We start from the raw sequence: 15,988 nt of genomic DNA, 5'->3' as shown, positions 1-15,988 counted from the left end.
GTGCTGTTGTCCCCAGATAGACTTTCTCCTGTGATAGATAGTTGGCGAATACCATACCGTTTTTTTTCCACCTATCCAACCATCCTTGACTCGCAGTAAAATTTTGTTCACAATCAGGCAACTGTTTATTCAGCTTGATTGCCTTTTCTTGAATGATAGGCCCAGACACTGGCAAACCACGTTCCCTTTCCGCACAAAACCAAACATACAAAGCGTCCTCAAGAGTCTCGTTTTTTAGCTTTGCACCGATTGCCCAAACTGTCTTTGGTTATCATCTTGAAACAAAATTCTTCGATTTTTGTCCTATCTTTTTCCATCCGATACTGTAGATGTACCGATACCATAAGATGCTGCAATTGTTTTTAAAGATTCGCCTTTATCAATCCTACCTAATGCCTCTAGTCTCTTTTCCATTGTCACTTACAACATTTTAACGTTTTGTTGCCATCGCGTAGATAAAAACAAACGCACAACACAAATGAAGAACACTATCTGAAGCACGATTGCAGAACAGAAGGTAGCAATACAGTACACTACACACACAACACGGGCACAAGCGAGCGGAGCGAGGTAGGAACGGTACTGAGAGGTCAGGCGTGGCGGTAGCGTGGGAGAGGATTTGGGGAAATACGCGTCTGTTATTGTTTCCGAGAATCCGGGACAATGACCGCCACTCGGCCGCCGTGTGCCATGAGTCACACACTCACTGTCGTACAGTACCATCAAATACTGATACAACATCGATTCACGGATACTATACCACTCAAAAATGTTACGTTTTTATTATTGGAATGTTTGTCTGATTTTTTATTTTTTTTATTGAAAATCGGTCCGGGTTAGCCGGACTTCCGGGTCATCGGGGCCGACTTATCGGGGTCGCAGGCCATTATTGTCAATCGGTCTTTGCTTTTGTTGTATCCCTTTGCGTCTTTTTCAGTTTTGAGGCCAAAGTTTTGCTCGGCAACATTCTGTAAAGCAGCAGACCCGTCTCATCGGCGTTATATATTTGATTTGCCGTTAAATTTTCTTCTTTAACAAAATCCAAAAACTTGTTTTTATAGTCATCAGCAGTGCTGTTGTCCCCAGATAGACTTTCTCCTGTGATAGATAGTTGGCGAATACCATACCGTTTTTTCCACCTATCCAACCATCCTTGACTCGCAGTAAAATTTGGTTCACAATCAGGCAACTGTTTATTCAGCTTGATTGCCTTTTCTTGAATGATAGGCCCAGACACTGGCAAACCACGTTCCCTTTCCGCACAAAACCAAACATACAAAGCGTCCTCAAGAGTCTCGTTTTTAGCTTTGCACCGATTGCCCAAACTGTCTTTGGTTATCATCTTGAAACAAAATTCTTCGATTTTTGTCCTATTTTTTTCCATCCGATACTGTAGATGTACCGATACCATAAGATGCTGCAATTGTTTTTAAAAGATTCGCCTTTATCAATCCTACCTAATGCCTCTAGTCTCTTTTCCATTGTCACTACAACATTTTAACGTTTTGTTGCCATCGCGTAGATAAAAACAAACGCACAACACAAATGAAGAACACTATCTGAAGCACGATTGCAGAACAGAAGGTAGCAATACAGTACACTACACACACAACACGGGCACAAGCGAGCGGAGCGAGGTAGGAACGGTACTGAGAGGTCAGGCGTGGCGGTAGCGTGGGAGAGGATTTGGGGAAATACGCGTCTGTTATTGTTTCCGAGAATCCGGGACAATGACCGCCACTCGGCCGCCGCCGTGTGCCATGAGTCACACACTCACTGTCGCACAGTCCCATCAAATACTGATACAACATCAATTCACGGATACTATACCACTCAAAAATGTTACGTTTTTATTATTGAAATGTTTGTCTGATTTTCTATTTTTTTTATTGAAAATCGGTCCGGGTTAGCCGGACTTCCGGGTCAACGGGGGCCGACTTATCGGGGTTGTACTGCGCAAGTTCTTCTGTCCCAACCTGTAGCATCAGATATTGATTCTAGTTTTGTTAAGACAAACTGGCTGTTGGATACAATGTTATTTTTCATTCATGAAGGACAGGAATCTTGTCATGAATATTATTTCAACATCCATAGAAATTATCGGGGCAAGAGTGATTGGTCTGTAATTGCCACACTCCTCCTCCAACTTTTTTGTAAAATGGTCCAATTGATGAATGTTTGATGCAAACAGCTTTATCACTAAATCACTTTGATAGAACTTGAAACTAAAGGAGGTCAAAGTTATGAAAGGTCATATGAAGTATTTGATTTATGTTTTGGATCTTATTGAACTCAGTCAGGCTGATTATATTATATTTATATGTTATATTGAATTATATTTGTCAGCAACAATGTGAGTTATAATTTTACTGCCAGAAACTAGAATTAAAACACATAAACAATTAATGAATATTTTTGGGGGCCAAAGTAAAATTGTACATATTGATATACATTTATACGCATTATTAATTTAATAATTTATATACTTAGCTCTCATACACTAAACAATACAGATCATTTTGCTTCATTTATTAATAATTGTAAAAAATTGCTACTCGATGTTTACTTCTTTAATAACATTATAAATTTTACATAATTGGTACATCTAATTTTAATTTTTAGAAACCAATATGAGTTCAGATGAGATTCCTTCAGGCAGCAGAACACATAATGATGATGAGGCACCAAGCACATCAAACCAGGGGCGAGGCAGAAACTTGAGTGAAAGCTCTGATCAGGGTTCCAAGAGGTAAATTTCTACTTTTTCCCTTAGCCTACCCCCTACTATTACTATTCCCACCCCCTCACTACTACTTTTACCTTCGACTTTTTCCTTTAGCCTATGTGGTTTGTTGTTTTGAGACTATTATTGCACAGTTACTAGATTGAAGTTCTTTTTATGCAAATTTCTATTTTGGGGTACCCTAAGAGTTTTGCAAAAAAAGTCTGTTCATATGGACAGGGTGCATCAAAAAGAATCATCCAATTTGGCATGTCTATATTTCAAACAGTAGTAAACATATACAATTACTAATTTTTTTGACTGAAAGGAAAACTCAAAAAGTTTTTTTTTTTTCATTCCTTTTCAAAGGTGTTCAATATGTTCACCTTTAGATACACGGCATATGTCTATGCGGTATTCAAATTCATCCCACACTGCAGCGAGCATGTCCTGAATTACTGATTCCACTGCTGTTGTAATGCGATTCCTCAGCTCATCCATTGTTGCTCATCCTCCTACATCTAATGCTTTGTGATGTAGGAGGATTAACACCATACTTATTAAGAAAGTCACGCTGAACAGTTATTACAGACTCGCACTGCGAAAAACGTAGAACACAAAACGCTTTTTGTGGTGCAGACGTCATTTTCACTAGCGGAAACCATGTAAAACTTTAAAAGATACTCTTTTCATCAGTACGTTGTTGGCGCATTTAGCTCAACAAACAGAATAGTTATGATTTTATTAAATCGGATGATTCTTTTTGATACACCCTGTATTCTTAGTCTGTGATCATTGCTAGAGACCATGAGGATTGTCTGATTACGAATCAGATGTGCAAGGGTATATCTCTAGACCATTTTACATTTTAAATGTTTTCTGAATTTTTTTAGTAAAAAGAGAACTTTCCCAAAAGTGTCTCTAGTGATTTTGATTAAATTGTTATATTTTATAACTTGTTAAATGCTTAATATGTAAAATGCACCCACTGCATCAACAATCTATGTACAAAAGTTTAAACTATTGCATTGAGTTTCAATTTAGTGAAAAAATAAAATTCTTAATATTACTAACCAAACAAATTATACAGTTTTAAGACTTTGGCTGTTTGCCAATTAAAAAAAATCTTTTCCTAAAACTGTTTAGCATTTTAGCATGGGTCATACGCAAAACTGTTCAGCTCAGAATTGATCTTTTTGCAGGGTTAACTTAAAAATTTGTAACTTAAAAAATATATTTGCTTAAAATTAGTTTTGTTTTTTAGCGCATTAACTTGTATTCAAGAAAAAAGTACTGCCTATATTATAAATAAAAATGTAAACAAATGTTTGGTTTATTCTTAATTTTTTAAGTTATATAATATATTTGATTTATTTTCTTGTATTGCTAATACAATATCTTAAACATACTTAAAGTTATGAAAAGATCCTGAAAATTGTAAGTAATTTGAAAAAATTATACCATGGTAAAAAGTTATACAAAAAACAATAAATAGTAACTTACATGAATTTTAGGCAGTTTTTCATTAATCACGTATAATGTCATATATAAATAGTCAAGTATAAAACGTAAAAAGCAAGAAAATATATTTTTGTGTTGATAATAGGCATATGGATTTTTCACTAAATAGTCAATAAAATTACATTACTGAACATTTATTGCGCAACCAAAATATACCAGTGTGAAGCCATTTTCAGCAAAGACATAAACAATGATATATCGTTGTGAAAGTTTTAGGCAAAAACAATAAATTGTAGTGAAACAGTCAAAGGGTTAGTGAAATTTGCATGGAAGTCATCTGCTTAAAGAATGACTCCATACACCATCAATGGTGTGTTAAACAAGTCATTTCCATGGCATTTTAGCTCAGATTACACACATCCAGATAATGCTGTCAACAAAATACTTTAATAATTGAATACAAAGCTTACCTTCATAATTTAAGTTTACCTTTTGTTATCTAGGTTAATTGTAAGGCCCACCTAAAACAGGTACTCTTGTATGAATCAATTTCATAGACTTATTTGTTCTTATTTCTATGTTGAACAATTCTACTCTCTTATTTAAAATTTGATATTGTTTTTATTTATTTATTTATTTCATTTCAGACAAAGAACTTTGAGTGAAAGTTTTCTTTCCTGGATTAACAAATGCATCACCTCCCAAATTCGTGTCATTAGAAGAAATTATTTCTGCAGCTAAAGGAATGGCTAATATGGCTTTGGCTCATGAAATTGCTGTGGATAGCAATTTTGAGTTAGAGAAGAGAGAACCGCCTGAAAATAGGTAAATACCTTCAAATACTACCTACAGATATTACAGATGCTGAGTAACCAGTGTTCATAGTCATGTACCATATATAACAAAATGTTTTTCATGTATACAAAATTAAGTTAATGTTTTGCTATGTTCCTCAAAGCATCTGGAAATGCTCATCTGTAAATAGATTTACAGAATTAAAACACTTAAAGGCTTATAATTTGGGTGTGTTGAAAAAATAATAATTTTTATTGATTTGTATTACCTCGGGAAAGTTGCTAAATTGTAAGACCAAAATGGGCTAAAAATATTTAAAATATCGGTTGTTATATTCCCGTTGCGCATGTGCTCTAAGGTTTATAAAAAAGACAACTTAACTTTACAAAAACAACGGGCAAAGTCAGAATTGATCTTCCGGTCGTGCATAGCAATACAAATTCATCCTATCATGTCACTATTGGGTCATTCACCCGGCGGCATCATGTGATTCCCCCCTCTCCATATTCCGGCATTCCCGCGTCAGTCTGCAGTTGTTTCTTGTGTGGTGGATGTTTTAAGCATTTTTTTTGTTACTATTTTTGCATTTGCAATGTGCAAATCGTTATGTATAACATTGTTGTGTAACTTTGTGGACGATACTGTGTAATGAACAATGACAGTACCTAAGAAAATCATCACTAGACAGGTATTTGAATGCCCAATTTTTGGTACACCGAAAGATTTACCTTTAAACAAGTTACCTACCGGGGAGGACGTAATCCGATGTTTGTCACATACAGATACAATTTGGCACTTAAATGCAATAATGAGTGTCAGTTTTTCACAAGTAGCTAATACAGTAACTAACAAAATAATTAGTTTGTATAAGAAGGCATCTATTCCAACAGTTAGTGATAAAAGAATAGTTCAACTTCTAAATGCACTACATGTTAAATACTATGGCTTGCGAAACCACTTAAACATGATAAAAATAAAGAATCTTTTATAAGAAAAATTGACGAGTTCAAGTACAAATGCTAGATACTATTTGATGTTGCAGCTTGCAAATGTCCTATTGTTCTTAACTGCAATTTTAATAAGACTACTGACTATGTCAGTGCAACTGTATTATCACTTGTATTTGTGAGAAATAAGATACCATATATTGAGCTAAAGTTTATTTACTCGCTGCTAGTAAACTGGATTGGAAAAATTGAAGGGGTGGACTTGGGTGAAACTAAGAAACACATAAAATCTTTAGAAAGAAAATCTCATGTCAGCACTTCAAACCAATACTCCGAAGTTAAAGTTTCCGAAATTGAACAACAGGATACTGGTGATTATGCATCCCTGTGCTTACCAACTAATAATGACGATTGCAGTGACAGCGATCAATAATTTTTAACTGAATTTCAAAAAAAGAAATCCTCTTGTTGTCAAATGATGATTAACCTTAAGTCTACTACATTGGTTAGCGATCGTTATGGTGTTTCTGATCATGCTACAGCTGCAATAGCTTCTAGTGTTTTGCATGACATTGGCATAGTCACTAGTTGTGACAATTTGCAAGTAGTAGATAAGTATAATAAGGCGAGAAAAACATAATATTAGGGCTGAATTGTCTAGTTCTATAACAGAAAACAAGCTACAAGGATTATATTTAGATAGCCTCAAAGACGACGCAATTGTGGTCGGAATGGCACATTCAAAACAATTTCATAGAGTTATAAAGGAGGAACATTACTCGCTTATTCAAGAACCAGGTAATACATTTCTTGAACATATGGCTCCTAATTCAGGAAGTTCGAAGAATATTACGACCTCTATAATTATCTTATTGTCCAGCAATGATATTTCTTTGCAAGAATTAGTTGTAATTGGCTGTGATGGCTCTGCTGTTAAAACTGGATTGAGAAACAGTATAATTCGCCATATTGAATTGCACTTAGGGTTTTTTTTTTTTTTTTTTTTTTTTGGGCTGAGGATGGGGAATCTGCAATCAGATACATGGAGGGTTTCTCTCTTCTTCCCTTCACTCCAGTGCATGCGGGGTTTGACTACGTTATAAAGATCGCCGATCCCGCTAAACCCCACCCTCGTCCTTCCTGCCCACCAAGCCGGGACCACTTTTAGCATTTCTTCAGCTGGGTGAGTGTCTTGCACTAAATGCTTTCCTTCTTCACCTCAAGTCCTCACGGCTCATCTTCCATTTTCTTCCGTATAATGGAAAAGGCCATCTTACTGACTGCGTTCCACATGTCTTCCGACTGCACCATGTGAGAGACCAAAGTCTCAGGTATCAGTTGTCCGGTTGTTTCCCAGCAATTGGCTCTCTCCTCTGTCCACCTCTTACAGAAAAAGAAAGTGTGCTCAGCAGTATCTTCCTCTCTGCAGTAGTGGCATATACTTGAGTTACTTCTGCCAATCCTCTCCAAGTAACGGCGGAAACACCCATGACCTGAGAGGATCTGAGTCACATGGGAAATTTACCTCCCCATGTGTCCTTTGAAGCCATACTCTAATGTCTGGTATGAGCCTTCTGGTCCAGGAGCCCTTACTTGAGACCTCCCACTCTCGTTGCCAAGCATCCCTCAGTCTTTCCTGCAGCTCCGCCCTGTCTCGTTCTCCCAGGTAGCTGTCAGTTCTCTCTTTCACCAGAAGATGGATAGGAGGAGTCCTAGCGAGCACCAAAACAGCGTCGAGAGATATCGTCCTGTAGGCTGATGTGATTCTCATCGCAGCAATCCGTTGAACCCTTAGTGCAGCTTCCTTTGCTCTTTCCAAACTGCATTGCACTCGCCCACACCGGTGCACCATACAAGAGTATGGACTGTGTTGCTGAGAAAATCAGCCGCCTCTTTGACTCCTTGGGGCCCGAACATTCTTCATAGTCCCACTTATTGCCATTGCCGTTACTGAGGCCTTTCTTGCTGTTTCCATAACATGGGGAACGAAAGTTCTTGACTTATCCAGCCAAATGCCCTAAGTACTTGACCTTAGTCTTCGGTGTGACAGTCGTACCCTGTACCCGAAAAGTGATCGGTCGAAGTCTCCTCCTTCCAGCCATGATAATTGCCTCAGTCTTTTGTGGGCCAGCTCAAGTCCCAGTTCCTGCAGATGATCCCCAACTCGTGCAATGGCTTCATTGGATCTCTCCATTAGCACATGTTCCGTGCTTCCCTTGGCCACCAGGGCCAAGTCATCAGCATACCCGACAATTCGTACCCCAGGCGGGAGAGCCAAGCGAAACACAGTGTCGTACAGGACATTCCAAAGGGTTGGGGCCAAGCACTGATCCCTGTGGAACTCCACTGGTAACTTGCCTCCTCATTCTCCATTTCCCAGGTCCAGTGTTCTCTCCCCTAAAATACGCCTGAATCATGCGCCTAAGATATGGAGATACTCCAATCGCTTTCAGCCGCTGCAATATCTTCTGCCAAGAAGCACTATTTGAAGGCATTTTTCACATCCAAAAGGACCACCGCTGGTATTTCCCGGTATTGTCGGCCTCCACCCACAGCACGTCGTACCAACTTGATGACCATGTCCACAGCATCTACTGTTGAGCGTCCCAGGTCTAAAGCCAAACTGGTTGTCAGACAAAGCATTGGTTTTCTCAAGTTCTTCTTGTAGTCTTCCTACCAGCAGTTGCTCAAACAGCTTCCCCACAGTTAACTCAGCAGACACAGTGGCCTGTATGAGTCTGGTCTGCCTTCTGGCTTACCCAATTTTGGGATGAGGACCAGTCTTTGCCATCTTCCAGCCTGCAAGAAGGCTCTCCTCTCTCAGGCCATATTTAACACTTTTAAGGACCTTGTCTGGGACTACACTCACTGCCACCTTTACTACCTCTGGGGGAATGCCATCAGGTCCCGGGCTCTTGTTAGACTTGATCTTTTTTCCCGCCACGATAAGCTCATTTTTGGTGAAAGGTGGAATCTCCAGAGCAACAATTTCCTCATGCACTACAGGTGGGTGCTCAGGGAAAAGTACATCTATGCACTGTTCAATTGTTTCTCTATCTAGCACTGGTAGGTTGCGTCCAAAATCTCTTCATGACAATTTTGTAGGCATTTCCCCACGGATCTGCCTCAAGTAGGTCACATAGGTCTTGTCATTTGCGTCTCTTGGTTTCCAAGATCTCTTTCCTGTATCTTTGGCGTTCTTGTCTGAGCAGCACCACCAACACATCCACTTCAGCTGCATCTGGTCGCGATCTTCCTCTCGCCCTGGTAAGTCGCCTCCGCAAAGACTTACATGATGATCTTAAGGCTGCCACCTCCGCGGTCCACCAGTATACTGATCTCCTAGCACCAGGCTTCTTGGTTGCAATACTTCCCCACACACTTCATCCAATGCTTGAGTCAGTTCATGCGCTGATCTGCCATCTATCTCATCAAGGTGACGCCTCAGAGCCTCCTCCAAAGGTTCCATGTCACTCGGCCGTACTCTCCACCCTTTTGGCAGTAACGGTGCAGTCTGCTCCTCATGGTCCATGCACAAGCTCAAAAAATAATATCTGCTCATGGTCGCTTAGGGTTTCCTCCTCACTGACATGCCAGCACCTTACTTTCTCTGCCAAATCTTCTGTAACGAAAGTAAGGTTGAGTATGGAGCGATACTCTCCTCTTCTAAATGTTGGCACTTTCCCCTCATTTAGCAGGACCAAGTTGTTTCCTGCAGCCAGTCAACAACTAACCTTCCTCTTCTTCCTGAGCACGTTTCTCCCCATTCTTCAGCCTTGGCATTAAAATCACCACCAATGATTATTCCTTTTCTACAGTTCCTTCTAAAAGCCGCAAGTTTCTTCTAGGCTTTCTTCAAACTCCATGATTGGTTTGCCAGGAGGGAAGTAGCAACTACACACGATACACCGCTCGTATTCAATCCATGCAAAAATTGTTTTCCGTGTCCTCTTCCTTTTACCATATGAACCTGACTTAAGCTTTTTACACAGGACCCTTGGCGAGCATCAAACAGACCAAGATTGATCATTTGCTGTCCCAATATTAGGTTCACTAAGCATGATGACATCCAACCTCTTCCTCCTGGCCGTGGCTTGCAATAAATCTATTGCAGCTTGGCTCTTCATTCCATTAGTTGGACAAAGCTAATCATTACGTTTCCCTTCTGGGCATTCCTTCCTCTTGTGGCCTTCCTTCTTGCAAAAGAAACACACTGTGCTCCGGTCAGTACCCCTGCAGTAACGTGCAATGTGTCCTTCCTCAAGACAACGATAACAACGTATCCGCTCTTCGCGAAATCTTACTCTGCACAGTACCCAGCCTATCTTGAGTCTACCGGCCTGGGCCAGCTTGTTTGCTGTAGGTTTTTGGGAGGATTACTGTTGCATTCTGGGTTTCCCCATATGCTGGTCTTAGTGAAGACACCTTTGCATCCAGAGTCGAGACACGGACGACCTGCAAAGCCTTTGCAAGTGCAGCCAATATGTCCTCCTCAGTAGCGTCTACCTCCAGATCTTTGATGTGCAGAACTGCCCTCTTCTTGGGAGCTACTGCAGAGATTCCCTCGATGCCCTGTTTTACAATGGCTTCTCGCAGTGCTTCAGCTTTGCCTGTTTCTTTTTTCAGCCTGATGACCAGTCCTCCGTTATTTGCTTTTCGAAGTGACATTACTTTAGCACCCGTCTCATCCAGGTCCACCTTGTCTTTTACAAGTTTGACAAGGTCTGCATAGGTCCTGTGGGTTTCAGTCCTCACCACAACTATCTCTTCGTCTTGTTGGCGTCTCTGCCTTCTCCTGGTCACTGTGCGATAGCCTTCTTTGTCTGTTCCTTCCTGGGTTTTATCATTTTGAAACCCCTGCCTTTCTTCTGGACGGTTTTGGCTTATCTTGAGATCCTGTATTTTCTGTACCATGTGGAACACCAGCATTCCTAGGAGCAGACTGCTTAAAATTTGGGTTTGCGTCCAGGCATATCATTCACTGCCTGCTTACTACCATCAGTTCTTCCGCCGAACCTCCTTTCCCTTGGTGTGACCAGCCTGCCTCTTTTCCTGTGTTCTGGATCTCAGTACTCTTGTCTATTTTCTGTATGGAAATGGTCTGCGATGCCCTTTCTTCCACCTGTGGGCATCCCACTTGGACTTCCTTCTCGTTGTACATCTCCCTAGGCACATTTTTTCGCTGCGGTGATAACAGTAATTCCATGTCCAGGGAGCTGACCACTTTTTCCAAGAGCTTTAACTGCATCTCTTATTTCCATTCTCTCATCTGTTCTAGTAAGTTCCTGCAGTTCCTGTGTCCATTTTATAACCCGCCCCAGGCTTCTCTGCTCTCCAGAGCTGTTTTAGGGTCTTCTTCTGTAGGAGATTCTTCTCGAGACCTCTTAGGTGTGTGGCTCCACCAATGGAAAAAAAAGTCCGGCAAGGAGTTCTTCCGCTGAATTGGTGAACGCTGCAGCTTAGCGCTCCTGGCGAAACGCCTTCTCCTCCCCCTTGATTGGTCTTTCAATCTAATTTTTTTCTTCCAGTAGTGCTTTGAGAAGCGGGGGCACTGGTTGCCTACCACCAGCTTCTCACTACCCCTCCCATCACAGAATTTGTCTCCCCCAGAATCCTTGAGACAGCCTGGTGTGTCAAAGACACCAGAGAGGGATTCACCAGATTGGCTACCCTCCTGGGGTAATGTGTTTTTGATTCTGTAACATTTCACCATGAACTCATCAACCTGTTTGTGGGAACGCCCGCCGAAATCGTTGCCTTGCAGACGTTGACTCGCCGACCGCCATCCGGTACTGGACCCTTCTAGAGAACTCCTCTTCGGCTCCAGCCCTGTACTGAGTGGGCCCACGCACTTTCACCCACCCAGGGATATTTATTGACTTCCCAGTCTAGATCCATGGTGTTCTGCTCTTGGCAGTTATGGCTCTTCACCATGCACCAAGGTCTTGCAATAGGAGAGACTGTGTGTTAGCCTCTCTATTACCTGAGGATTAGAGAAGATGTCCTCTTAGGTAAACCTTTGCAATGAGCAGATTGTCTCCTTGATTTTAACGAACTGCCGTTCCGCCATTTATTTCAATGCTTGGATGGCAAGTAAACTGGCCTGAATTCATTGAAAGGACAGATTGGCAAGAAACTGACTAAATGTGAAACACTTCCAGTAGTATAATAAAGGGTTCAAAAGGATTGATCGCCAAATCCTGAGATTGACAGAAAAGTACTAGGATCAGAAGTATTTGCTGGACATATCAATATCAATTAAATCTAGCAAATGTCAAGAAGATTTAGCAATCCAGGATCCAGGACCTTTGTCTCACTCCAAATGGCTGAGAACCGCTAATCGCACAGTAATACTCTACATTAGTTAAGAAAATCCATCTGTTGAGTTCCAGGAAATAGTAATGTTAATTTTGAAGTCATACATGCCAATGTGGTTTAACATTAAAAATACCAAACATTTCACTGACGGTCCTAAGATTGTGTACAAATCGATTACATCCTCAAGGTACCTTGAAGATAAGCTAAAAGCTATAGTAGACCTGTTATCAAAAGGAATGGTTTTTTGCCCATCCTGAAAAATCTCATGATAACAATGGTGCAAGACCCTAGAAAACATGTTAGGGAACTTGGCCTCTGCCATATTATAAAGGCAAGAGAAAAGGACGAAAAGAGAAAAAATTTCGTACATACATCGCGTCAAAGCAACACTTTTCAACAACAGACTACACAGAGTTAATTTACTGGAGAAACTGCGAATTATCCCCTCCACCTCTTTTAAAAGATGTTACTGATGATGAAGTAAAAACCTGCAACAAAACAGAAGAAGTTCCGAAGTGGGATGTCTTACCAAACAAGCTGCCAGTCCACACCCAAGCAGTGTAGAGATGCGTGAAGTGAGTGACCGAAGCTTCTGCAAAGGTATGCGGAGCTGAAGCTTGAGATGGCTTTATAAGAACTACTCAAGTCAAGAACAATGATGCCAGCCTTTGGTAATAAATCACATTTAAAACTACCAGACATGTAATGAGTTCATATGTCTGAAATCTACTTTGTATTCAACGAATAAAACATCAGTCTAATGTTGAAGCTAGTTTTTGTTTTACCTTAGCTGACTTTTTCAGGTTTTCAACAAATTTTTGCAATATTTGCAGTTCGTGCGTGAGTGGAAGATGTTAACATACAATATCATTACTTCAATATCAATTCCTTAGTGTCTCGTAGATGATATTTTCAACTATTACATATTAAAGATCGTATATTTAAAAATTGCCGATAAAATATGATTTTTTCAACTTTTCTACAAAGGTTAAAGCACATGCATAACCGGAAGATAACACCAGATATCTTGCATATATAAGTGTAAAAGGTTTAAAGTATAGTTTTGAATATGTTGGATATGAATGCAAATATTCACACAGTTTGGCTGACTCACCACACACCTGGTGGCTGTTTAAAATTGTGAACACCTTTGTGGTACATAGGGTACTTGGACTCATGTGATATAATGCTGGCTTGTGAACATGATAAATGCCATAATCTTTAATTGATTCAGACTAAACTTAGTGCAGAGACAGTATTTGCACATATATTGAATGAGTTCATACCCAGTCCTAACCAATATGAACTTTCATGATGGCATTGGAGGAAATATTTTTATCTAGACTATTTTTCAGCATAGGTCCAAAGGTAACCATTTTTTAGAAATTTTAATAATTTTAGAGCAACTCTTACTGAAGTATATTTTTATATGCCTTATAAATCAAGACAGCCAAACGGTTAAAATGTAACAGATCGTCTTTTCTCTCTCATTTCAATTTTATTTGTCAGAATTTACAAAATATTCTGGGTATTAGCTGAAGGAAAATTATATATAAGCTTGTGACTTTGTGTTTCAGTTTACACAGAAGAGTCAAGGAGACCATGTTGAAGGCCTTCTGGGATATTTTGAGTCAACAACTCCAAGAGGATCCTCCTAACTATACTCAGGGTTTGGTTCTGCTCTCAGAAATTAAAGAGGTCTCAATCTTCATTTAAATTTTCAAACAAAATTAGCTGTTCACATAATAAGGACAGAATCATTCTTTTAAAATAAAATAAAATTTGTGTTCTTATTTTTGAGAAACGTGATAAATACAACAAATAAACAAACATATTTAAAAATTTTCTTTAGAGTCTACAAAAAAGAGAATTGTTAGATTTAAGCAATATTCTTTTATATATCTGAAATAAACATGCATGCATGAGTTTATGTATGCAAGTTTGTATACATAGACAGTATGATAAATGACTTATAACAATAGTGAGAAAACAGTCCTCTGGGCAGTTAAAGCGTACCAAACTGTTGAAGAATCATGAATCAAGATGTTTATTGCAACATTCACAACAATTCGACTTTCCAGTGAGGGAGTTGAAACTTCAACTGTTGGCCAGGACGTTGTTCGTCAGTCACTGAGTCTCGGCCATTTTTCAACTGTTCTACTCAGTTGTAAAAATTTGTATGATCAAACAATTTTCACCGTACACTTTAGTCATTCTAGAGTATAATAAGGCGAGAAAAACATAATATTAGGGCTGAATTGTCTAGTTCTATAACAGAAAACAAGCTACAAGGATTATATTTAGATAGCCTCAAAGACGACGCAATTGTGGTCGGAATGGCACATTCAAAACAATTTCATAGAGTTATAAAGGAGGAACATTACTCGCTTATTCAAGAACCAGGTAATACATTTCTTGAACATATGGCTCCTAATTCAGGAAGTTCGAAGAATATTACGACCTCTATAATTATCTTATTGTCCAGCAATGATATTTCCTTGCAAGAATTAGTTGTAATTGACTGTGATGGCTCTGCTGTTAAAACTGGATTGAGAAACAGTATAATTCGCCATATTGAATTGCACTTAGGTAAACCTTTGCAATGGGCAGATTGTCTCCTTGATTTTAACGAACTGCCGTTCCGCCATTTATTTCAATACTTGGATGGCAAGTAAACTGGCCAGAAAAAACTGGCAGTAAAGAACTGGCAAGTAAAAACGAATAACAGAATGTGGTTCAACTAAAGTGGAATTTCAAGTGCATTTCTCATAGTTAAATGTATGTTTGAGGTTATAAAAAACAACAAAATTAATCAGCTGATCAGGGCTTATCAATTTGTCAATTTAAAGCTATAAAAGTACCAAAATTACCCTACCAACAGATTTCTCCCCAGACCTGTTTGTCTCTGTAATTATTGAATGACCCTCGTATTTTTCCACAAAGCCCTTTTGTTCAAGAAAAACTACTTCTCCATATATGTATTCTATATTGTGCTAATGAATAAAAACAAACGTAATAAAATGCAGTTTTAATTTTAATATCAACAAACTTCCTCATGTGTACACTTAATGGGAAGGAAAAATTGGTTTTTTTATTTACCATTTCTATGTGTGGTCTCCAAGACAAGTTTTTTTATCAATTTTTGCACTGAGTTATTGAATTTTATCTGAAAATTAGACAATGCTCTATTTTGTAATATCTCGAATTTTACAATTTGTGTTTTATCAAGATATAATAATGTTACATGTAAGTTTATTACTAGATGTCACCACCATGCAGATCTAAAACTTGTACAGTGGCAGTATACTAACAGGTGACAGAAAAAACAGGTACAAGTGACAGGTGTGTATTGTAGTGTGAGTTAATTTGGCAAATTCATTCTTATTTTTATAATATGTTTTTGTTGAAAGTGCATTGGATTTAAATCTATATTGTTAGTATAAACAATTTATTGCTTGACATTAAAAGCAATACAATTCCAAAATATTAATTTCATAATTTAATTTTTTTAATTACAATTTAAAATTGTCAACTGTTTTTATTAGAATAAGAAACCTTTGGTTTTAAAATGAATTATACAAATTTGTTCCTTTCTGTTGTTCACTTTTAAAATTAACACCTTTACTGAAATATGGCTTTCAATTACGTTTAAAGAAACATCCAGTCTGACCGACCTTGACTTTAGTGAGACCAACAGAAACACCCTTACTGTTTACTTAAATACAAAACATTATAATATGAGTAG

At 38.8% G+C, this 15,988-nt stretch overlaps 1 protein-coding gene across 4 annotated transcripts in view; it reads left to right on the top strand.

The window, feature by feature from the left end:
- The window catches only part of LOC124372055 (T-complex protein 11-like protein 1), a 34,477-nt gene that overhangs the window by 4,693 nt on the left and 13,796 nt on the right, over positions 1 to 15,988 (top strand). For all 4 annotated transcript variants that reach the window (XM_046830417.1, XM_046830414.1, XM_046830415.1 and 1 more), the window contains exons 2-4: positions 2,623 to 2,749; positions 4,831 to 5,008; positions 13,821 to 13,941. In XM_046830417.1, the coding sequence (XP_046686373.1) occupies positions 4,929 to 5,008; positions 13,821 to 13,941 (201 nt within the window). In that variant the 5' untranslated portion in view covers positions 2,623 to 2,749; positions 4,831 to 4,928. The remainder of the gene's footprint in view (positions 1 to 2,622; positions 2,750 to 4,830; positions 5,009 to 13,820; positions 13,942 to 15,988) is intronic.

This window comes from Homalodisca vitripennis, unplaced genomic scaffold (genome assembly GCF_021130785.1).
Source record: "Homalodisca vitripennis isolate AUS2020 unplaced genomic scaffold, UT_GWSS_2.1 ScUCBcl_2449;HRSCAF=7235, whole genome shotgun sequence".
Classification (NCBI taxonomy): Eukaryota; Metazoa; Arthropoda; class Insecta; order Hemiptera; family Cicadellidae; genus Homalodisca; species Homalodisca vitripennis.
Note: the sequence above shows the minus strand (reverse complement) of the source record. Positions and strands in the feature narration are given on the sequence as shown.